Genomic DNA, 24,621 nt, shown 5'->3' with positions numbered 1-24,621 from the left:
AACTTCTCTCATCATAATGATTTAATTTTTCAAAACAAGCCCAGACACGATCCTTTGAAGGGCTCACTCACACGGTATTTTGCGGGAAGCGGTGGATGCATTTTTGCCTGCGCTCCAAGTGAAGGCGAAGTCGGGTGAACCCAAGTTGCCAGGCAAAAAGCCCAAGATTAAATAAATACCTGCTTCTCATTACGTGCAGAGCGAGTTCGCTTCTGCCTGCAAAGCACCACGTAACCTCGGAGAAACCTCCGCAATGACACGGACCTTCTCAAAGCGGCTTCAATAAATACACTCGGGGTTTTATTTACTGGGGGAAGCGTTTGGTTTTCATCTTCCCCACATTCAAGTGGTCAACGAGACTTACTCCAATGAACAAATAAACTGAAACACCTTAAGAAAGAGAGCGGAGACATGACGTGCTCAATGGGCACTGCAGTCAATAGGAAAGCAAAAGGTAACAGGCCAAACTAAGAGCTTGAGAGAGAGAATCAGATAATTGGGTTTAACCACACAGTAATGAGTCAAATCCTGGGTAAATCACTTCAAAAGGTTTTTTTCTTTTTTTTTTACCCCCCATGAAGCTTTCCACAAGAAAGAGCAAAGATGTAGAAAGTTTTCTGTACAAGGGGAGAGCAAATATATTTTGTCTAGGATGAAAACGGGACACGTTCCCAACCACAGCAGCTCTGGATGTCTGGACGGGAGATGGGACAAAGGAACACGAAAAGGTGGACACTCAGGAAGGCAAAAGCTGGTCTCTCATAATTAAGACCCCAGTGAGAACTGGAAGAAGTATAAAGGGTGTACGATGGCGAGAAGTAACTACCTGGAAAATACTTAATTGGTAAAAACTAGATTAGCCTGCAAACGCTTACCAGACGCACGCGTAGGAGAAGCGGCATGTCCTCACCATACCGGCAAGACACCAGCCAGTCTCTTGCTTCCTACAAACGCTCTTTATTCTTCTTCACGGACACTTCCGACCTGCTTTCAGCCTCGCTGACCTTCTACACGGACCACCGGCCTGCCCAAAGGCCAACCGTGGGTGATGACAGGGCAACAAATTAAATCTAAGCAAAAGCATCCTTCAGCCTGGGCCGGAAAGGCTCCGTGCCTGCCCGCTGCAGAGGGACAGGGCACTCTCTTCTGGTTTAGATGGGGCTTCAGCAGCAGCAATTAATAATTTACAACCCATCCATCCACTGCCGAGAGGCACTTCTCTTTGAAGGGCAGGGGTTTATTTGCAACGAGGGCAGTGCGGCTCAGCTGTCCCTCCTGGTCCTTCCCCTTCACGCCTTCCGGCTTCCCTTGATTCCCAAAGCAACGATTGCATCAGCTTTCCAGAATTTCTCCATGTTGGCCATGACTGCTCCCATCCCCATCAAGAGATGCCGCGAGCAGGGCTGTCGCCAGCACCGAGAAGTCTTTGTAAACCTCCTTAGGGCCCGGCTTGGACCCGCAGCGGAGAAGAGCTACGCCCCAAGGCTGCAACGCTTCGCAAGGACTTGCGCCCACCGCCGCACTAGACCAGGCGCTGGTCTGGTTTACTGGCCGAGGGGAGGTGACAAGATGAGCCGTGTCTGGTGGGGACGTGGCGATGGAGCGTGGTGGCTTGCCGGCATGGAAATAGCCTGGGCTAAGAGGACCGCACGAGCTAACCAGTCAGGTTCGGCCCCATCTCCATTGCTAACTGGGCACACAACCGTAAGGAGCGATGAGGCATCAAGCAAAGCACGGGCTTGACATTTAGGCTCCACTCTCAGGTCCCCATGACTTGGAGGACTTCACCCTCAAAGGCTTCCTTTCTCCCAGCTTGTTCATTTAGGCTTTAGGGTCTTTGGGGCAGGACCAGCCCTGCCTTCAGCTCAGCTTCAGGGTACATATGAGCAGGGCAGATGCTTCCCAACCGGCACACGCACCCCACAGCAGAGGTCTAAAGAAGCCAGCAGGTATTTGCCATCACCTCAACAAGCCACTTAGATACCACTGGTGAAACCAGGCCATGAGCAAGTATTGGAGGTGCCATGGTCTGATCCTTCATTGCATACAGCCCTGAGCTGAAAAGGGATGACATGGAGCTAAAAGGACATCGTTTTGAGGAAAAGAGGCAAGAGTAAGCAAAGTGGTACTATTCCAGCAGCCCAACAAGAGGGCAGTTCCCGATGGGTGAGGAGCACCCGCACCTTGTGCCATGCAACCCCATCAGGCAAGGACACGGCAGCCAGGGGACTTCTGCGGAAAGCAAACGTTCGTCCTGGAGATGTGTGAAAAGCAGGGAGCCAGATCCACAGGAAAAAGGGGAAGGAGCTGGAACGAGCGTCCCTAGAGCAGGGCTACTCCATCGATCTCACGACTCCTTCCCACCAAGGGGAAGCTCAGCCAGTCTCCCCCCTCTGCTGACATGCCAAAAAAGGTCCTCTCACCAATGCCTTTGGAAACAGTCACTTTGCCAGGAAGGGTCTAGAAAAACGAAACAAAACCCGGTATTTCACCCACGCTGCCACGTGACTCCAGACGAGGTGCCCAAGGCAGGTCAATGGCTCAGCAGGGAGGGTGTTGGCACAACCCAAGCTCTGCTCTTTGATGGCCAACAGCACGTTCGAGAGGGCTTCCAGCCGGGTGTCTCCTGTGGTTCATCCCCTGCTGCGGGGAGAACCTTTCAGGGAGGTAATCGAGGCGAAGACAGGACTCCTTCTCCACCTCTCCTTCCTCCCATGCACACCAGAAGGACTCGTGCTACAAAGCAGTGTGACGGTACCAGCACGTTCATGGCATCAAAGGGAGCCTCCTGATGGGAAATCCAGACCTTGCCACCAGTGTGGGAAGAAGGAGGTGACAATTTGGAGGCAGCGGGCTCAGGAGAACTGGGAGAAGTCACTTCTCACGATGCCACCAAAGCATCCGCGTTTCTAATGGAGCCATGAAATGCCAGAAGCTTTTCTTGCATTTTTTTTTAATTTTTTGCCTAGGTCTCTAACTTCTCAGACCACGTCAGCAGAGCCTCTGCACCAAGAGGGTGAGAGGACCATTGCCATCGCTCCTTCTGACCTCCTCTTTGGCCCAGGGTTTACTCAATGCTCCCATGTCCAGTCCTAAGAGGGCCAAGAAACCAACCCCGTAAAAACAGGTTTTAAAGGTCCCCCAGAGGACAGAAAGGCCCCGCAAAGCTCCCTGTGGTATTCCATCTTTTTTAAGTTATTTTTAAACTGTTTAGGGCACTTTGGGACAAGTTGACGATTGGTGCATGAAACCAAAGTAAGGGCAGAATGAATAAAGATGATTTCTTTAATCCGTTCAGGCTGATGCTCTGGATTAATTCTGTCTTTCTTCTGCTTGGCATAGAAGAAAAAAAATACCAATTTTTATAACCTTTTTCCGGACCTTGCTGGCCAAGAAACGGACTGTGTTTGCAAGAAATCCTCTCCCCTCGCTGGCTTTCCCCCAGCAGACTGCACATACCTGATCGAGATAAATACAGTACCTTGCATACCTGCGGGACCAAAATCTTGCCTGGTGAGGAATACAGCGTGGTCGTGGTACTCGGCGTGCTCCGGGTCGGAGCGCTGCTGCGAGTGAGCCCAGCGGCAGACCTGCTCCAAGCTGCGAGACGGGTTCCCTCGCTCTATCAGGCTGACTGACTGGGTAAAGAATTAAAAAAAAAAAAAAGAAAAGAAAAGAAAAAAGAAATAAAAAGATGGGTAAGTTAGTGGGGGAGAAGGAGCCTGCCAAGAGTTTTGGGGTGAGAAAGACTCCTAAGCAGTGCTTCTCCATCATTAGAAGCAACAACAGCCTGCTTTGCATCTGCAAAGTATCTTGTGCCTTTTTTCATTTAAAAACATCAAGGAAATCATTCCCACAAGCGGATGTGGTCTGGTACAGGAGGGTATATGACCCTCTTGGGTCACACAAGCGCTCGGGGCAGCAGTAGATAAAAGAGGAGAGCGGCTGAGAAGAAAAGAGGATTGCGATTCCCAGCTCCTGCACAGGCTCCTCGTCAAGATGTCGCGAGATGCTGATGCTCAGCCATGAGCAGAGCAATGCTCCCCTGTAAAACTTGACCCACAGAGACCAAAACCCCAGCAGGAAATATGTGGAGGTGTCCAGGACTGTTTTATAGCAGTCACCTTGTCCTTCATCTTTTTTTTTTTTTTTTTGTTCTAGATTAGCATTTTGCAAAATTACACTCTATAAAATAAATTGTGCTCTATAAAATAAATTGTGCTCTCAGGTAGGTACCTGCTGAGCTGCAACGGTGGGAAGAAAGGCAAGAAATATTGCCCTTCCCCTGGCCCTTAAGTGGAAGCCATGGAGGTTTGATCCTACAAAGTGCAAGGTGGGAGACAAGAAGCCGCAGGAGGACTCGCCCAGGAAGCATCAGACCTAAACAGCGGTGAGCTGAGATCTCGCCCGGATTCAAACATCTGCTCATCACTTCCCACATCATCCCTTGAACCCAAGCAGTGATGGAGCCGGACAAAGCAGCTGCCTCCATCGCAGGCTTTCAGGAGGATGAATCATCCTAAACAGAGCCCTTTGGTTCTCATCCCTCCGGTTATTGGCTGTAAGACCGCAGCGCTCAGTCCCTTCCCCTCCGTATATCATCCTCCAGCCCAGAGCACAAATGCCGCTGGGAGGAAGCCAGACACATTACTGGCTTTCTCGGGTGGAGATGACGTTCCTGGAAGCCTCCAAAAATGAGCCAGCCTCCGTCCTTGTCCCTGCTCCTGAGAACCATCCCTGGGTCTCTGGGAAGCATTTGGTTTCTGCCTGCCAAGCAGATTTCTGTAACAAGCAGGGTTTTTTTCCAAGACCTACTGGGCGTTATTTGTGGACCACACACAGACATCACCGTGTTGAGTCATTAATACCCTTTGTAGAACGTTTCATGCAGGATAGTGGCTTGCCGCAAAAAGCACAGCAAATCCCATTGTTTTAAAGAAAATCTCTTGGCTGCCGTGCTCAGACGAGCCTTAAAAAATAAATGCAACCTGAGAAACCACATGAAACCTTCCCGTGCTTTTTCTGTCCGTGCTCAAGCCACCCAAGAGCTGCGGGACAGCCAGCAAAGCCTTCCAGCGCTGCTGAGTCAAGGCTGGGATACGGGAGATCCTGGCCTTGCCTCCTCCTCACTAATATCCAGCTCCTGCCAGTTTGGGAAGCCACCTTTGTCCCATCATCTACTGCCACCCTAGAGCTTCTGAGGAAGCCTCTGGTGGCTTTTCCCCCGCCCCAGAGCAAGCAGATAAAGGCTGGTGGCCCATCTCCCGTCATCGCCCCAGGGAGCCCTCTTTGCCCTGGGGCTGGATGGCTACGGGGCTCTCCAGACCTTCAGGCTCCAGAAACCGGCTGGATGAGGGTTCAAACTCATCCCTGCTCAGCACAGTCATCACTTGGGCTTCGACGGCTGACCTGAACAGCCACATTTTTCCAAGCCGGAGCTTACCCAAGTGCTAAATATTACGGTGATGAGACACTAAGCCATGGTGTCGCCGCACGCTTGCCGACCTCGGGAGCTGCCTGCTGCGTCTATGCTGCATTTCAGTGACCCTCCTTCCCTCGCGGGGCAGGGCTCGAGCCAGGAAAGCGGCCAAAGAGCAGGGGCCAGCCTGAATAGCATCCCCTCCTCGCCACGTCCGAGCGCTGGATTTACCTGGCGGTATCCCACCATGATCATCCTGACCAGCACGATGTTGATGTGAACGCCCAGGGACTCGTCGTGATAAATTTCATCCACCTGAAGAGGGGAAGGAAATAAAACAGAGAAGAAGTTAAGACCATCCCAGCTCTCAAGCCCCTCCTGTCCTACACGCTCCCACATTCAGCATCCTACCCCGCTTCCCAAGACCACGCAAGACCAGGTGCAAAGATCTCATCCCCCTCCTCCCACCCCCAGTTTTTTTTTTATTTTCCACTGCACAAAAACCATAAAACAAAACAACCAAGCTGGAATAAGCCAAATTTCCCCAGGATGGGTGGCTCAGATGGTCAATGACATCACCCGTCCCATCAAGAGAGCGGAGGAGGGCTGCGTTTCCCACGGGGGCTGCCTCCACCACCGAGCATGGCGCAATGAGCCATTGCCCCCATCAGAGTATGAATTCCTCAGATGGAAGGAAATGCTTCGGACATCCTTGCATTTGGTGGAAAGAAAAAAAAATGGCTTTTTGGGGAGAGGCGAGCGATCGTATCAAAGCAAGGGCATTACTCAGTCATACCGGTGAGTCAAAGTTGACCTACCACTTAGAAACCCCAGGAGAAGACAATGCAATGAAAAGAAGAGGGAGGGCTTGTGAGTCAAGAAGATATCTATCAACGTCGGCCACTAAAAACGACTTTGCAAAGGAAATAATGAGCTATAACCTTTTCCTTCTGCGTTTCTAGGATGAATAAACAAAATCTACTTCTAAGTGCTACCAAGAGAAGACGACATCCAGACAAGAAAGGTCCCTGCGAGCTGAGCGTGGTGACAGCCGGCCACCGAGAGAGGCATAGAGCGGGCAGCCGTAAACCCACGCAAGCACAGGAGATCCCGCACCAGCCTTCACCCACCTGCACAGCCCGTGTGAAAATACAGCTCAGACAAAAAAATACCGATTTTTAGAGAACGGGACTTTCTTATTCCCCAAAAGTCTCTAAAACGAACACTGCCACAAATGGGGGTTCACTGCAGAAGTCAAGAAAGTTAAATGAAAACCGTTTTTAATATTGACTAGAATTAATGTTTAAGCTAAAATATACTTTTTCCACTTTGTCCAAGAGAGAAATAATTTGCCTCAGCTCTATCATTGCTCTCTGGACTAGATTAATATTATAAAGCCAGATTTAGGAAGCTTTTCTCTTTTTTCCCCCCATTCCTCTTTTTTTTTTTAGGCTTACATTGGAACTGGAGGGGTGGGTGACAAGTGCCCCTTTACTGCTGCCCCCATCCAAGTCTGCTCTTTTCCAGGCTGCGCGAGTGCTTTACGAGCCCCCCAGTTTATAGGCTGTGCTTCTGCTTGAAATACCCACTCAGGCCATTTTTAAACCCGAAGATCCAGCATTAACGTTTCCCCACGACAACTAATACTCCCGCGGAGCGGCTCCGAGCTTTGCAGAGAGGTGACGCAGGTCCTGAGCCTGTCACATCTTGAATGCAGCAAAATCGATTAAAAATAAACAAATAAATCAATAAATCGCCAGTCCATCCCCATTAATGCATCCCTTTGGATGCACAGGCTGTAAGCCCAGCGGGGTCGTTGCTTCAGCAGCGTGGAAAGATAACGCTGCACAACCCATCCTCAGCTCGCCCCTGCTTATCGTGGTTGGGATGCTCCTTCATGCTGCACCAGCACCTTTTTTTAAAAGCATTTTGTAAGAAAAAAGAGAACATGATGGATTTCTTCCGATGCTAACTCTTTTTTGGGGGGATTTGCACAGACGGGAGGAAGGTCGTGCAGCACTGCAGCTGGGCTCCCACTTGCAAACATTATTCATACCTACAGTCCCACCAACGCACGAAGCGTCCATCCAAGGAGCTGCAACGCCCCATGGGGGGTCACAATCAGTTTTGGGACGTAGGAGGCTTTGGCATCCCGCCAAAAACGTTAGCAGATCTGAGAAGTCCCACGTCGGGAGTTTGACCCTTTACAAAAATATTCCAGCCTTAATGCGCGCCGTATGAGAGGTAATAGAAAAGGGCAAGAAACAGGGGGAGAGAGGGAGAAATGAAAAATATGCTGTGGCCCTGAAGAGCCGGAGAGCTGGACCTGCGGGACGGTCCAGCAGAACAAGGGGGAAAACATGCCCATTTCCTTCGCTTTCCAAAATCCTTACGCATTTTCCTTCACCACCGGCGCTTGTTGGGAGCTGGATCACCGTTAAGCCTCCGCTTCAGCCAGCGCCTCAGCATCACCCACCAGCACTCTGCTGCTTGCTCCCCGCTCCCGCGGACCCCTCGATCCGTTGGGATGAACGCTGTTCCTGCCTTAGCCACCTCTCCGCCAGCCGGAGCTCCCGGCCAAGCCACCGCCTGACCTCGCCGTGACTCGGAGCATCCGAGGGAGCAGCGCAGACCCCTCCCTTCCCGCCTGCGCGGGATATTTTGGCGGGATGCTCAGCAGACCCCGGGGGCAGCAGGGAAGGATGCTCCGTGGTGACCCGCCGCGCAGCAGCCCTGGCCAGCGGGAGAAGAGGAGGGTCGCATCCAGGGGAGGAAGGAGCACCAGCAGAGGAGCTGTCGGGGCAAGAGCTTTGCTGCGTGCTGGCTGACCTACCCCGCAGCCTTCCTCTCAGCTACGTCTCTTCCTACCCAGCAGTGCCAGCAAACCATCCCCAGGTCTGAGACGAGCTGCCTGCCCTGAACCGTGCACCCCCAGACAACGTTAGCTACCCTGGGAGAAAGAAAATTCGGGAACGGCAGTACTTTTCACAGGCATTGACAACTGAACTCATCAACACCCTCCCAGCGCTGCGCGTCCTTCCTCAGCCTCGCTAGAGAAGCGACTACGGGCAGCAGCAGGGCCACGAGCAGCTTAGAAACAGCTCATTAAGGGGCTAAGACCCAAGAAGCTGTATTACTCCAAGATGGGATTTAATCCCCTAAATCTTCCTTTTAAAGCAGCGCTAAATCCCGCTCTCCCCCAGCTAGCGCTGGGGCTAGGTACCCCTCCAGCTTCGGAACCAAAGGGTTAACCCCAAATCCCAGCCCCTGTTTGGTCTAGGGGAGGGGATCTGTACCTAACAGATACCAGCTTGGCAGCGACCTTTACGGTTAATTCAGAAAGCAGATGTGGAACCAGACTGCCCAGGGCTACGGACTTCCCTTAATAGCCAGATATAAATAATTGATTGAGCCAAAAAAAAAAAAATTAAAAAAATAAATCGAAAGGGCTCGGCGCTCGCTGCCCATCAGCCCGCCCTGGAGCTGGTTCAAGTCGGCAGAGGGGATGGAAATCGGCCCGGAGAGCAGTTTGCAGGATTGGCACAACTCCCCCCCGCCCTCTGCGGATGTCATTAAGCGAGTCAATGCCTTCAATGAAAATCCCCCCAGAAAATACCTGCTCAGCAAAGGGCTCCGGCAAAGGGACCTGCCTCCCTGAAGACAGATGGGATAAAGATCTTCTTATCCCTCTCACCCACGTGGTTAGATGCCTAGCCTGTTTAATACTGTCCCCTATTTCATTTAGAAGAGGAATTTTGTCACCTAAAAATAATTAAAAAGGCCAACCCTTAAGGCTAGCTGTGCACGAAGGGCAAAGCAGCAAGAACAACCAGCCCGCGGGACCCCCCGCAGACAACTCCAAAGCCCTCAGCTCTGCGACACCAAAGGGACGGTGCTACCGCTTTGCAAAGAATGAAAGGAACATTAAAACCCTGTGCATCCTCTCCGAAAAACTCTCGATGAGTTTGCTCCCCCGCCCCAGCCCCTCGCCGGCGCCGGGAGCGAGCGAGGCTGCCTACCTAAATCCCTGCAAGCCTCTGGCCAGCCCCGAGTCTGCGGCCCCAGAGGCGAGATCCCAACAGCAAACCGCACTGGCAACGTCTAGACCTCGCCGTTCTTCAGGGAAGAAAAACAAAGAGAGAGAGAGAGAGAGACACGAGAAGAATTTGCCAAACCAGCAGAATAGCTGACATTTCAAAACCCCGGATCGCTTACTCAGAACAGCCAAGTCATCTTTACGCTCCTTTCTTTTATTCCCTCGCTCAATTTTCACACCGGTGGATTCACCCCAAGCCTGTTTTCTGGAGCTGAGGGGGTAGGAACCGAGGCAAAAGTCCTCCCGACCACGTTATCGGGCTGGCTACACGTCCTCACACCCCCCGCAGGGATGTACCCCAGCCTCTGCAAGGGCTGACCCACGTTACCCCCATTTTTGACATAGAGGAATGGAGGAGAGGGGAGGTTTGCTCTGCAGAGCAAGTCTTGAGATTTTATCGCAGCTCTCTACGCAACAGGCTATGTTGTCCCAAAAACATAGCAACAAACACGTTGAGTCTATACGGGGGGGTGGGAAAAAGCGCGTGCATGCGTTAAGAGGAACATCAGAGGTATTTTTTGTTATTATCAGTCAGCGAGGAGATGGCTCCTGAACCACCCCAAACCAAATCCATACCCCAGAAGAACTACAACTCGCCCATTATTGTAGACTGGCCTCCCTCCCAAAATGGCACCGAGCTCAGCAAGTCAGTCTCTCAAGCAATCCATGCTCCGGCTTGGCTTTTCAGATAATCCCGGGTTAAAAATAAAGCCGGAGGTTTGGTGGGTTTTTTTTTTTCCCCTAACCCTCTCTTCCACCGGGTCTCAGCAGCAGCCTTTGTCCCCAGGGAACAATAATTCGGCTGATGTGCCGGAGGGGAGACAGGCAAGTCCCAGCCTGGCGTGGGCTCTGACTCATGGGGTTTCCTTAGTAACCCGAAACAATGGGAAAACACCGAGTACCTTTGCATCCTTAACCAAACCACGGGCAATATCCTACAAAAACCCCAGCAAACCAGTTGACACCAGGGCTGGGCTTAACTGAGCCCATAGCTCGGCTTGGCTCCTCCGAGCGGGGTCAGCCCCAGCCTTGAGAGCATCGGATGAGCAGTGGGAAGGGCGAGAAAGGGTGGGAAGTCCGGAGGAGAAAACCATGCCTGGGCTTTTGAATGGCCAACACAGCCCCAGGCTTAATTGGGTAATTCCCTCTCAAGGAACCCAACTGAATGACAAGAGGCTGAAAAGCAAAGCTGGACACAAAACATTTCCTCTCCTACTCTGGTTAAGGAGTGCTGGATCCCCTCCTGGTTCCCAGCCCTTCTCCCACTGCTCAGCCCTCGCACCCAGCCATCGCTGTGGCTGGGGGGATGCTAATTTTGCTTCGATAACATCGCAATCCCTGCCACCGGCAGCGAGCAAGACAAGGGAACGGCTTCCCCGGGCCGCCACATCACCAAATATTCATCACAAGAGCCCAGCGCCAGGGAGGGGGCCAGGCTTTGCTAGGGCGGACACGGGGATGCTCGGCTCGGAGTTAGGAGAGATGCTCAGATGCGCCTTCTCCAGCACGCACAGCAAGCGATGGCGAAGGATGCGTTTCCCACTCGCTTCAACCTGACCCAAAATCCTCACATAGCCTCCGAGCCGAGAAGGGACCGTCAGGCTGGGAATACGGGCCGGGAGCTGGGAGCTAGCAGGGACGGCAGCCTGCGGGGAAGCTCTTAGATGCACAAAAGGAGCAGTCATCCTCATGTCAGATTCCTGGGATGGACACAGCGCCGTTGGATGAAAAGCCTGGCAACCGCATTTCTGGCAATGAAATAAGGTTGTGGGTTTGGTGTTTTGGCTTTTTTGTGGGGTTTTTTTTTTCTTTTAACAAAAAAAAAGTTCTCCATGACGAATCATTTATCACTGAGCTTCAGCTGACACCGAGTTCCTAACAAAAGGGTTTGTGTCTTGGGGGGAGCCCCAGGACCTCACCTACAGCGGTGCCGTCTTAAGCCGAGCCCGCGCAGCACCGGGAAGGGGTACGCGTCCCACCACCCCCTCGGCACCCAACAGGGACCCCAGAAAAGGCCAAGGAAAGTTTCTGATGAACTTCCAAGCTCGCTGCCCCCCTTTCCTTGGGACATATCTTGACGAGGAAAACTCCTGGAGGCTTTCCCAGCTGGCTCCCATGCAGCATCTCCCTGGAGTACTCCAGCTGGAGCTCCCAGCTCATTAAGTCCTTTCCTCGTTAGAGGGCTGGCCAAGCCTCTCCTCCTTCCCCTTGCCTCCAACTAATGGGATTAGTGTTCAGCTGTGTGGTCCCAGCACGCTCCTCCCCGCCAAGCCCCGGCACCCTCCTCTCTCTCCCCTCTGCCATCCAGGCCAGAAAGCATTATTTTTTTTTTTTCTGCTGAATCGGGTATTTTAAGGCAATCCGAGCCGGTAAGGAAACGAGGCGGCGCCGAGGGAAGAGGAGGCGGACGGAGGTCACAGCAAAGCTGGAAAGAAAACCCACTGAAAACCAGAAAGAAAGAAGGGGAAGGGGGTGGGGGAAGAATGCATAGAAGGAAATAATACTTGGGGAAGTATTTGTTGCATGCATTATCCTGGGGTTTTTCCCCTCTTTATTTAATTCATTAAAGTCTCCGGCGCTGCCTCTATGTGAATAGACAGAGGTCCTCCCTTCTCCCAGCACAGCATCCCGCGCATTCACTCCCTGAAAAGTCCTGCCCGCGGGGTATAAACCATGAAATGCGCCTGAAAACCAACCTTTTGATTAGAGCTGACAATCCTCAGGCTCTCAAACTGTCCCTCCCCGCGGATCGGAAAGGAAAAATGACATCATCTCCGACCCCCGTAACGTGGGAAGAGCCCCGGGTCAAAACTTCCCCTTTGCAGAAGGATTTAATAAGCAAAGGGGAGAAACTTTCAGTGGGCGAATTTAAGTGACGCTGAGAGCATCCTACCACGGGCAGCGGGATAACAAGAAGTTGCAACGAAGGCATCTGCTTTTTAACACCAACATCTTCTCTAGTTGGGACCGGCCATGTTACGCTTGGCCTCTAATCCCGCAAATCCTTCCCCCTTATGTTGACAATTTCCCCGTCATTCCTGGCAGGATGGCTCGGAGCCTGCCTGCCGGGGCCGAAATAATGCCCAAACAAACAACCAAGCAAGCAAAAAGCAAAAGCATCCCTATAGCTCGGTTATTCCTGAGCTGGTTGTGCCTTTTGAACACTTCCCATCACTATGCAAAAGAGTACTTAAATAAAAATAAATAAATAGAGGCAAGGATAAAAAAATGGGACAGCACACGAAAGAGATCTTTGAACGCTGCCCCGATTCGCAGACATTCGGGTGCCGGCGGAGCAAACCTCCTGTGAGATGAATGGCTGAATAAATATTGATCCTTCCACATCTCTCAGGACTTGGGGAATATGTACATTTTTTATCTCAAAAAGGAAAGAAAAGCGGTGTAGGGAATCGGCTGCCCCACGCCACCGGGTGAGGAGAGATGCAGAAGCAGGGCTGCTGGAACGCTGCTAGAAACTCCTCTTCAAACACATCTGACTAGTCCTCAAGGTGCACAGGTTTTCCAAGGAACGTGAAAAAACTTCTGAAAAATCTATAAGAACCTTCCCCCCATCAACAAATATTATTCAAAAGAAATAATAAACACCACAATTACAAAAGAAATAATGAATATCGTAATTACAAACTAAATAATCAACAACCATTCTCTTCCCTAGCATTTGCTGAGATTTCGGCCACGAGATGGCCTTGGCCAGGAGAAACAGAGGATGCTCTTGGAGTCGGGTGACAGACAGTGACGGCAACCAAGACGCCGGACCCTGCCATCGGCCAGGGAAACATGACGGAGATGAACATAAAAGGGCTCTGCTTTCCATCACTCCAACTGCCACAGCGATTAAATGCCAGAGCCAGCTGTTCCAGCGAAGGAAGAGCCCTTCCCGCAGCGCCTTTCCCCCCCGCAACCCATTTTTTTCCGGGATAACAGATTTACAGCATCAGAAGGGCGGTAAACCAAGGGAGGGGTGGGAGCCAACGGCCCCCCAAAGCCAAGCCTTACTATGTTCATGAGGGTGAGGACGTAGTTCTGGACATGCTCCTTCCCGTGGAAGCGTACGACCGAGTCGTCCACCGCCAGCAAGACCTCGATGTTGTAGTCGTCCTTCCTGGCATGGCGTCTCTTGCGCTCCACGTCCCCCAGCCGCCCCGTCATCAGCTCCAGGGAGTTGGGGAGATCGCCCACCCGCACGCCGGGCACTGAGCGAGGCATGGGGGGCAGAAAGAGAAGCAGCCATTGAGGTGACCTGACACCATGGTGAGACACTCCAAAAAAATATAAATTAAGCAGGAAAAATAAATAGGGTATTTAACTCCAACCAGGTCGCTCCAAGCCACAGTCGGCAGCCAAGTCGGACCAAGTCCGGCTCCTCCCAACCCCTTCGCTCACGAGTCCCGACCCTGCTTCCCATCCCGAGGCCGATGTGATCATCCACGGGCCTGATCGCACCCATCAAGGGGATTCTTCCTCTTTGAAGAAGAGGAGGAATAACTCGTATATAACTCAGCCAATTTGAACCCAATTTGGAAGAATTTCAAAGTTCCCAGCAAAAGCCCAGGATTTTTTTTCCTTTCTTCTCGCTGATGACCCAACTGGCAGTTAAAGCCAGCCTAAAGCCATAGGGCGAGATGTACGAGCCAGAGGGCGAGATGTACGAGCCAGAGGGCGAGTGGAAGGAGAAATCCTCCCCCCCAGGAAATAGTTATTTTCAATTGCTGGGAAAGACCAGATTCCAGCCGTCCCTACCTTCGCGGTGGAGGTCCTGGCGGGGCTCGGCACCGTCCTGCCGGATGGCCGACCGGCGGTACACCACGTGGGCTCTCCCGTGCTCCTCCGTCTCCTGCTGCCCCCTCTCCAGGGGCTCGATGAAGAACTCGTTGCTGTCTGTCCGAATCAGGCCAGCCTGGACTCCACAAAGAAGTAAAGAAAAGGGAAAAGAAAAGGTGTGGGTTTATATACGCATATGTGTACGTACACACTCAACATGCTCATTAAAGATGGGCGCAGAGCATGCGGGAATGCAAGGGGGAAAAGCGTCCCCCAAAAAAACGGGTGGCTTGTTGCTGTTGCATGACACTGGGAAGGATCCATTACCATGTTCGTGTATGATGACCCTTAATGTCTCCTGTAGATGGGGAAAAAAAAAAATAAATAAAAAAGCAGGGAAAAACCAACCAACCAAAAAAAAAACCCAGCCACGATTCAAGTTATGTTTTTATATGGCTAGGAAACTCCATTCCTTCTCATCAGTGGTGAGTGTTTCTGCCTAATCCTGTGCATCAGGGGATACAGGCTGCACAGGCTCCCACGCCACTTCGCCTCCCTGCATCCTCATCCTCATCCCCATCCCCATCCCCACGGTGCCAGGGAGGAAATCAGCCGTTTCACCGACGCTCCTAACCACACTCACAGCGAGAAGGAAGGAAAAAGAAACCATCATCTTTACCCCGTGAAGTGCTTGGGAATTAACGCGGAGGAATCCCTTCGGAGGAGAAGCTGGAAAGCGTTACGACTCCACCTCCCAAAGAAGGAGAAGATGAATGAGAGGGCAAACATCGCTGGAAATGTTGTCCTGGCTACCGACCTGCTCCTAATTAACACCAAGCTCCCACCAAATCTCCCTTGACATCAGCCCGAGCGCTCATACCCCGCAGCGCCAGCCGGCTCGCACCTCGGGCAAGCAAAAGGATCGCCAGGATTTGGCTTCCATCCCGCGGGCAGCCCCCCCAGCCCGGCACATTTCACAGCTCCCTCCATCACGCAAGCGCGCTCCTTCCTCCGGCCCTGCCCGCCGCTGCCTGCTGTTGAATAGCTGCCTGGAAAGCGCAGGCAGAACATATGGATCTGTTCTTATAGCAAAGCCTTCGACAGCATGTACCTACTGGAGTCCTCATCAGGGCTGGGGGATTGGAACTGTTTTCACCAAATAAAATGAAATAAAATATATATATATAAATATATATTTTGCACAGAGCGGCACGAAGACGTGAGCTGGGCTCTGTAAACAGCCAGGCAAAGCTGGGGCTCTTCCAAGCCCGCCTGGGTCATTGGATCCCCTTCGCATTCCCGTACCGTTGCATTCATCGTGGCATCAGCCAACCTGGCTCTGTTAGACTTCATCAAATTTCCTGCTCCACTTGGGTTTTATTAGCTGCTTAACTCCTCTGGAAAGCAGGTTTTTGGCTGGTTTTGTTTCACCTCCTTCCCGAGGAATCTAAGTACAGGCAGTTGTGCTAGGATCAACTTGCCTGACACACGTATCTCAGGTCCTTCCCGTAGGAGACGTTCAGGTCACCAGGGCAGGACCTCTCCAGCCAGGGCTTGTCCCACCATGCCAGCCAAGGAGATGAAGATCCCAGCCAGGTTCAACCAAGAGGCTGGAGCACCAGGCAAGGCGGTGGTGATGAGGCAGAGATCCAAGCCAGGGAGTCAACCGACAGGTCAGGTCCAGTGATGGTTGGGCAAGTCCGTGATGATGGGGCAGGTCCGAGCCGTTCCTCTTTATTATATGATAAGAGAAGGTGGGCGTCCATTGCTTAGCACAAAAACGAGTAGCTACGAAGGGCACAGCGCTGGGCATCCGACACGGGCATCACCAATATTTAGCAGGCGTGGTGGTGTTGGGTTAATGGTTGGACTCGACGATCTTGTAGGTCTTTTCCAACCTTAATGATTCTGTGAACATGTTGGATTTCACACACATGAATTACGCTGATGATTTCCCACCAACTAACATGCTTCCAGCTTGCACATCGCTACAAATTTGGGCTGGGGTGGCACTCCCACTACTCGAAAGCGCCCCGACGCGGTACCCCTGCCAGCATCCTATTTGCAACAGCCCCTGCCCCAGGAGGAGGTCTGCTGGGACACCGCTACCCCCTCGCAGCCCTGCCACAGGGAGTTTCACCGGGGACGAAGCACCCCAAAGCTGGTTTACGGGTTTACGGCGAAAGCCAGGACTCGCTGAGTCAGGCGGCCAGAGGAAAGCCGTGCCGCCGCGCCAGGGCAAGGCTGGATTAAAATATGAAACAGCCTGGTCCCAAGCCACAGCCCACTTGGGTTTGTGCTGCTCTACAGCTCATGACTAATTATCTGTGGCTCAAGAAATAAAGCAGCAGACTTTCCCGCCCGTGCTTTTCTCCCGAAGGTGGGATGCAACACGCTGCCGACTCCAGCGATGACCGACAGGTAAAGTGGATACCGCAAGGGCTTGTGTCCACATCTGATCACAGCGGCCAAATATATGAAACAGAAACCGCAGCAGTCACCTTGGCGTCTCCAAAAATAAAAAAAAAAAAACCCACAACCCAAAAACACCATCGCAAAAGGCACGCACGAACCTGCTCAGTCTTAGAAAGGAGCAGCTCGGGTTGTATTTCAGCATTTTGGGAAGGTTATAGCCGTAGGGAGGCAGTAAGAGAGGCCAGACGCCACCCAAAAGGCCCCAATAAGCTTTCCTTGGGCTCTTGCCAAGAGATCAATCCCATCCCCAACGATCAATTCGCCACGTGTGTCCCAATCCCCGGTTTTATTTGGTTTAAGACCGAATCAAATAGAATCCGGCAAGGTGGGACTACCGTTACTGATACGTCTAACGTGAGATGCTGTCTGCAGCTCTCGGTGAAGGTAATTCTTAAACTAGAAAATGGCCCTTTGAAGACAATTCCACTGGAAAGAGGGAAAATACACTTGGGTTTTTTTTTTTCTTTTAATGAAAACACCAAACTCACTTCTGCCAGCTCGCAGAGGGTGAAGTCTCTTTTCCAGCTCTCCTCCGTCTCCCCAGGCTACGGGAGAGATGAACTGGCCCAGCGCCTCGCTAAGGGGGAACCCCCCCAGCACCCCGGGTAAGCGATTCCTCCATCACCGCTGGGTAAAGAGCTTCAACTCCCACCGGAATTCAGGAAATTCTGACACTTCAACGCAGCTGAAATGTGGAAAAATTAATAAAGCCGCTCCACTCAGCCAGAGACGCAAACAGCGCCGAGGAGGGGGGAAATCCAGCTGCGTGCAGAGCATGTATTTTTCCTATGCGATTCACACTTAATTTGGACAAAAAGTCCCAAAAAGCCGGGCTGTGCGAACGCAGGCACCGTCGCTAGCCACCGCTTCCCTTTCGTGCGGAGCTTGCCCGGCGCGGGCACGGGGGGATCAGGAGAAGGATGCATCTGGACCGCAGCTGGCAGCAGCACGGTGTGCCTGGCACCAGGGCACGGCCCAGAGGTGCGCCGTCGCTGGTTTTGGGTACCTCTCCATCTGCAAGCTCATTGGCACCATGGGGGACCATGGAATTAAGAGAGATAATTAACCACCGAGACTTCCACCGGGCACGCGGTCTAACGTTGCAAACTTTGGGCAAGGTGCTGAGCAGGAGGCAGAGAGAGCGTTCCAGCCGTGAAGTTGGGGGGTAAAATACCACCTGCAGACACCTTTGCTCCATTCCCATCCAGAGCAACGTCCTGAGACACTTCACCCTCCAGGCATCTAAACCAGCGCCTTTTTTCTTCCCAAAATCAACCCTACAGTTCAGGGGCTGCAGGGAAAAATCCTGGAAGACTTTTTGCACCGGGGCATCATTATGGGGGCTGTTTCTCCCTTCGTCCCCTATTAATTACTGCTCCTGAGGGCTTTTGTGCTCCGCTTATCTGCTGCCATCCATCTGAAGCAAGCCAGGGCGCCAGGGACGGAAAACGCTGGCTCTACAGTTTGCGGCACGTTGGCGTTCGGTGCGAATAACCCCAGAGAGTGGCGGGGGTGGGGGGGGAAGTCAGCCACAGAAAACAAATACGGTGCCTACGGACGATAATTCTTCACCCATCTCTGCAACCAGCCAAGAACGAAGGAGGCAAGGTCAACCGCACGCCGCTAAAGGCGGCGTGGAAAGATGGGATGTCTTTGCTGCAGCAAAATGTGTCTGCGGGGGGAGATTTCTGGCTAACGCTACTTTACCAGTTAGGAATTTGGTGACTTGGATCAGCTTCGAAATTATGTTACGGCCGACAGCATCTTCCCACCCTGCTATGAGACACCCTGGCAAAAAAAAAAAAAAAAGGCCGATTTTCACGCATGGATGCCTGCAGCAAGCAGCAGCCGTGGAAGGTGCCACGGGTTTGGCATCTGTGAAAAAAATCAGCTCACTTCCATGGCTAAATATGGATTTAGGAAAGACTTAACGGGTACTCTCTTTTTCAAGAACTGGGGTTTTGTTCCCCTCGTTATTTATAATCTCCGTCTCCGTTTATACACGGTGTAATCTCTTTGTGTACACAGCCTTCATCCGCAGCATCCCAGAACGCTTCCTCTGACCAGAAACGAGGGGCCGAGCCGCGGTCCCGCGCCTCCCACGCACGCTATACCAGGACGCAAAAGCCGCCATCCCCTTTTGAAGCTGGTGGATGACTTCCAGCAAAAGCCCACAGCAATTCCAGGGTACGGGCATGCCAAAGAGCAACAAAGCTGCCTACAGCCAGTGTTAAGCCATGTTAAGTTAGTCCCTTCTCTAGCACGACGTTCACAACGGCCCCGACCGTGTACATCCCTCCCGGATGCTCTGCTGCTTCTCCGCTGGGTCACGCTGGAGGTACAGGGTGGCCATAAATATCATTCTCCCACCCCATCCACACCTATCGCCGCGTTGTGGTTCCGTTTCTTGCTCCATTTGCTAAATCAAGCTCTTTTTACTGCTTTTTGGAGGTTTTTTTTTTGGGTCCTCCTGGTCTCACAGCTCCTCCAAAGGGGACGTATAAGCTGTCAGACTCACTTAAGCCAGAGGACCGTAGAGCTATCTACACCAGCCAGAAAAACCCACGAAAGAGAGAAACCAACTGCTACGTTGGCCGTGTCACAAAATCCTCTTGAGCGGGGAGGAGCAGAGCCCCCGCGCGGGCTCCGTCCTCCTGACCTCTTCCCCCAGCCTGCCATCGCCACATGCGCTTCCCCGGATGGTGGGAAATCGCCGCTTGAGGCCAGGGCGTTTATTTGTTGGCCACGGAGCAATAAATACGTTGCAGGAAGAAAATAAATCAGTGGGGTTTTTTCTCTTCCCTAGCGCTGCCGGAGCCCTATGTGAAGAAACGAAACACCCGCGAGACAACGCATCAGCAACCACGACGCTCACACCGCGCCCCAGGATAGCTTCGGAAACGGGAGCGCACCAAAACCGCCCCGCGGAAGCCCTCGGCGTTTGCAAAGCACCGATGCCCCGTGCATCGGCACAACGGGGCTCGGCTAATCCCACCCCGCACCGCGGCAGCAAAGCCCCCCCCAGAGCCGGCTGTGCCGGGGGCCCTGCCCGGGCCGGCTCTTTCCAAGGTTAAGGAAGGTGGAAAGGGACGAAGCGAGTGCTGCTCCCGGGGAAAGAGCCGCTTCTTCCTTCACGTGAGCTTGAAAGAGGGGTACCACCGCACGGCGAGACACGCACGGCTGGATAAATCTATACGCAGAAGCATCCCGCAGTACGAGCTGCATCCTAAAGCAGCATCGCTGCTGCTACCCGCAGCCAAGGGATGGCGGGATCAAGGGGAGAAATAATGACAAACCCGGGCGGAGAAGGTGTGCCAGGGGATGCGGGGGGAGAACTTGGGGCTGAAGCCTAGAAAAAGCCTGGAAAAGTTAAGCTAAAGCCTACTTGAGAGGGACCCTCACAGCAGAGTGGGTTCCAGGGAAGAGAAACCCCCTAACACCATCCTCGCTGCTTCCCGGCCGCGGCGGGACAGAAGACTCGGCTTCCAGCATCCCTTCGCTTGCGATGCCAACAGGAATTGTATCTGCAGTGCAACTTGCACGCTTCAAAAATAGGGTTGCGTTCCCGACGCAGCACTCCTAGGTGCTCGCTGGAGTTATCGGAAGTCCCTCTAAAGCTTTCAAGCCTGCCCAAATTCGCCAGCCCCAGCACGATCCCCGTCTGGGGGAATTTTCTGCAAATTCACAGCTTCATCCCATTCCAGAAAAGATGCTTCAAAAGGTGTGGATTATGTGCTAAAATTGCTGGCAAAAAAAAAAAAAACCCAAAAAAAACCTACTCTATGTAGGTGAAATACGTATTTCTGGCTGTGCTGCTCTATCATTTCTGCTTGTATAGTAACACCAGGCGCTGTATAAAAAGAAAGGAATGCCGAATTGTTTGTGCTAGCAGCCAAAAATGGCCAAGGAACTCCCAGAATAAAATAACCAAAAAAGAAATACATATTAAAAAAAGAAAGCAAAATAAGACGTTCACTCCAACCCAGGAGTAACGTAAGTGGTACCAGGAGAAAACAGCAAGCGCTGGCACCTGAAACAAGAATTAAATTGGCTCAAAGGAAATTTGAAGGGCAATGGGCCAAAGGTTTAGAAAAAAAAAAATAAGAAGCAGCGATTCCTCAAGCGTATCAAAGGTAGGAAACCCATGGGCAGAGCAGACGTCAGGGCTAAGGGGGTAACAAAGCCATTTAAAGCAATTAAAGCGCTGCGGCAGTGAGTTACCGATGCTGAGCTGCGCTCAGCCTGCACTCGGAAAGCCAAAAGGCTCTGAGTGCATCAGCTATTAGGAAAAAAAAAAAGGTCCTCCTGCGAAAAGATGCTCAGCGGGAGGAAGACCGCGTGCCAACAGCGATTTCAGGAGATGCTCGAGCTCGCTCAGCCTCACTTAAGAGGTGGGAAATGTGGAGAAAAACCTCCTGAAGCCGCCCCAAGGCAAACCATGGGTGAGCGAGGATGAAGCAGCATCACCGGCAGCGCAGGTACCCGTCCCGGAGGCAGGGCAGAGCCCGCGGGCGTACCAGAATCCGACACGGTCCACCGCCGGGCAGCTCAGGCATGGGACGGGTGATTTTTTTCAACCGCTTTAAACAAATATAGCTGTATCGACGGAGCACTCGCGCGTGTCGTACCCTGCCCTGCTTACGCCACAAGCCACGTGGGGAAAGGGAACCCGCAGCAGCCAGCCGGTAAAGGGCAACGAACGGCGCGGGCACCTAACGCATCACCAAAAAAAATCAGGTTTTGGGACACCGCGATCCATGTCTTTAAGAGAAAAACCACGCCAAAACACGGGCAGCACGCACGAGCCGCCCCGCCGGCCTCGAGCTTACCAGTCCATCGCAGTTGCTGATGGCCACGGCGGCGCCGGGCATGCCGGAGATGTCGCCGGTGAATAGGCACCGCTGCTGGAGGGGCTCCCGGAAAAGCACCTCAAAATCCTCCTGCCATTCGGCCACGGCGCCCAGCGGCACCAACCGCCGGTTGGGCCTCAGCCGGAGGTGCAGCTCCTTCCCGAAAACCGTGACGTTGAAGTAGAGCAAGCGGCCGCCGGCCCCGCGGCGTTGGGGGGACCCATCCAGGGGGCTGCGGGGGACGCGGCGGCGGTGCGGCCGCGGGGTTGGGGGACAGGCGGCTTGGCCGATCCCCGCCACCGCTTCGCCGGACACCACGTGCGAGAGGAAGCGGCCCCGGCAATCGGCGCTGAAGGGGACGATCACACCATACTCGCTGAGTTTGCCGGACAGGAGGAGCTCTGCGGAGAGAAGACGGAGGGAAAGGGTTGGGCGATGGGTTCGGCGCACCCCGCTCTCGCCTCGGCGGCCCGGTGGCCGACCCAACTCGGGGAGCCCTTTGGCGAGCCCCACCGCAGCTCGACGAGCCCAACAACCGCTTCGCCCTCCCAGGGCGGCTCCGCTTTGTCGTTTTTACCGGGCGCGTCAAACGGAGCAGAAGAAACTCGGGCTGACGCGCCCCTCGCACGCCAACTATTTCTCACCCAGCCTCCAGCTCCCCCCGCTTCCCCACCGCAGCCACCCCCCCGGCGGCAGCCCCCCCCTTCCTCCCCACCCTCCGGGCGACGACCCACCTGTGCGGGGGACCCCCCCCACCCGGGACCCCGCGGCCGTACCTGGGGCGCTGCCGGCGGCCAGGCAGCCGTGCAGGGGGACGAGGCAGGAGAGCACCAGCCGCAGATAATCCATTTGGGGCCGGCGGCGCGGCGGGATGCGGGGCGGGCGGGATGCGGGGCGGGCGGCGCCCGGCGCCCGCCTCCCCCCGCCGCCGCCGCCGCCGCCGCCGCTGCCGGGGCCGGGGCCGCTCCCGCCGCCGCTGCCGCCTCCGGGAGGGCGGAGGGGGGGGGGGGGGCGGCGCTGCGCTGCGCGCCCGCGGCCCCCGTGCGCGGCGTGGGGCGGGCCGGGGGCAGGGTCTGAGCGAAGGGGTGGGAGTTAGGGTTTGGGGGTTATTTATTTCTTTTTCTTCTTTTTTTTTTTTAATTAATTCTCTTATTTACTTTCTCTTATTAACAAAAAAAAAAAGTTCTCCGGTTGCGTTCGGGTGATTCTGCTCGTAGAGATGACAAAATAAACCCAAGGCTTTTCGGACCGGAGCCGCCCCCCCCCTCTCCCCCCGCCCTCCCCCGCCCCGCGGCCGCTCGGCTCCAGCCCTGCCCGAACAAAGGCGAGACGCGCCGGGAGCCGCCGGAGCCCCCCCCCACCCCTCCAGCTCTGCCCCTCCCTCCCCCGCCCCGGGCGTCTCCCCACAGCCCACCCCCGGAGCGGGACCCCGCACAGAGAACCCCCCCCCAGGGAGAGACAAGTCCCTTCCCGGCGCTTAAACCCCCGCCTCGGGAGGTGTAGGTAAACATCCCCTTCAGAAACATCTGGGACGATTTTTTTTTCCCTTTTTTCTTTTTTTACTCCTCCCCTCTGTTTTTGGGAAGAGATATGATGGGAGAAGGCGCTTGCGCGAGAGCAGGGCCTCGTTGCTGGATGCCGTGTTGCCGGCTCCCCACGGATGACCGCTGGCTCCCCACGGATGACCGCCGGCTCCCCAAGGATGACCACCCACTTGGGTTTCCCCAAGGGCATCGATGCCAAAGCTTCACCGGGAGCCATCCGGTTCAGTACGCACCCCTCACTACCACCCTTACGAGGGGCACGGAAATTAGGTAGTCCCCTAAAAAATAAAGAGAATTTCAACAAATCCCAACGCCACTGCAAAAGGGGCTTCTCGCGTCCCCCGTCTTCCTTGCAGAAGACACCCACCACGTGAGTGCCAAAAGCACAGTGCCGGGCACGGGCGGCTACCAGACCCTCTGGAGCGGGGCCCTCTCAGCGTCCCTTGCCCAAACCTCGCTTCCATCAACGCAGAGGAAGATGTCTCCTGGTGCTGTCTGCATCTGCTGGGTCCAGTGATTTTTTTTTTCTCTTCTAAATCTCATTCTGGAGAGGACTCTTCAGGCCAGCTCCAGGGAGGGGGCTGCGCTGCGGCACTGGTCATACCAGTTGTGCTGGTTGTGCGTGGATTAGACTCACCTGGGGCCTCAGGGGCGGTTTGGGTTATGCTCAGCCACCCAAAGCCTGTCCTAAGAGGTAATCCCTGCCTCCACAGAATCACAGAATCACTACGGTTGGAAAAGACCTGTAAGATCATCAAGTCCAACCATCAACCCAACACCACCACGCCCATTAAACCATGTCCCACAACGCCTCATCCACAATTCCTTGAACACCTCAACACCTTGAAGACCTTGTCATCTAAGCTGCCACAGCAGCCAGAGCGCGATGGGGAAGGCGAGCAGGGCAAACGGCGTGCCAGGCTGCAAACTTCACATCAGCTCTACCGTTAGGATTATTATTTTGGATCTCCTTGGTAGGAGCTCGGTTGGAGCTTTGCTCCCAGCCCAGCAGCACGGCGATGCCAGGAGCGGCGGGAGAGGAGCACCGTTTGAGGAAAAGCCACATTTGGAAAACCCTGCTTACCTCCACTGTGGACGTCTGGGGATGACAGGGCTGCTGGGTGCCGGAGGAAGGATCTGCGCATGGGGATGGGGAACCCTTTGGAGATGGTCCTGCTGCGGCCGTTTCTGGTGGAGCGCTGCGGGAAGCGGTACTTCAGCGCTCTCCAGCCGTCTTGTGCAGAATGGATGCTGCCAAAGCATCACTCCGGAGCTGCAGATAAAGCTTACTTCAACTAGAGAAAGAGAATTTCAAGTTGGAAGAACAGATTTGATTTCCCGAATTAAATCTTCGCACGCTTCTGTTGCACAGTGCAATGTATAATTAAACGCAAGAAGTGCTATGTATAATTAAATGCAGGAAGTGCTATGTAAGAGATTCTTTGCATGAAAGAT

At 53.7% G+C, this 24,621-nt stretch overlaps 1 protein-coding gene across 1 annotated transcript in view; it reads right to left on the bottom strand.

Annotated features, from left to right (window-relative positions):
- The window catches only part of ADAMTS14 (ADAM metallopeptidase with thrombospondin type 1 motif 14), a 33,555-nt gene extending 11,084 nt beyond the window's left edge, over positions 1-22,471 (bottom strand). Inside the window, exons 1-6 of the mRNA XM_059821181.1 lie at positions 22,399-22,471; positions 21,602-22,023; positions 14,277-14,433; positions 13,533-13,729; positions 5,651-5,734; positions 3,482-3,638 (exon numbers count right to left, since the gene is read on the bottom strand). Coding sequence (XP_059677164.1) covers positions 3,482-3,638; positions 5,651-5,734; positions 13,533-13,729; positions 14,277-14,433; positions 21,602-22,023; positions 22,399-22,471 — 1,090 coding nt within the window. The remainder of the gene's footprint in view (positions 1-3,481; positions 3,639-5,650; positions 5,735-13,532; positions 13,730-14,276; positions 14,434-21,601; positions 22,024-22,398) is intronic.
- Positions 22,472-24,621: the final 2,150 nt, after the last annotated feature.

This window comes from Gavia stellata, chromosome 9 (genome assembly GCF_030936135.1).
Source record: "Gavia stellata isolate bGavSte3 chromosome 9, bGavSte3.hap2, whole genome shotgun sequence".
NCBI classification, from domain to species: domain Eukaryota; kingdom Metazoa; phylum Chordata; class Aves; order Gaviiformes; family Gaviidae; genus Gavia; species Gavia stellata.
This window is presented reverse-complemented; position numbering and strand designations above follow the sequence as displayed.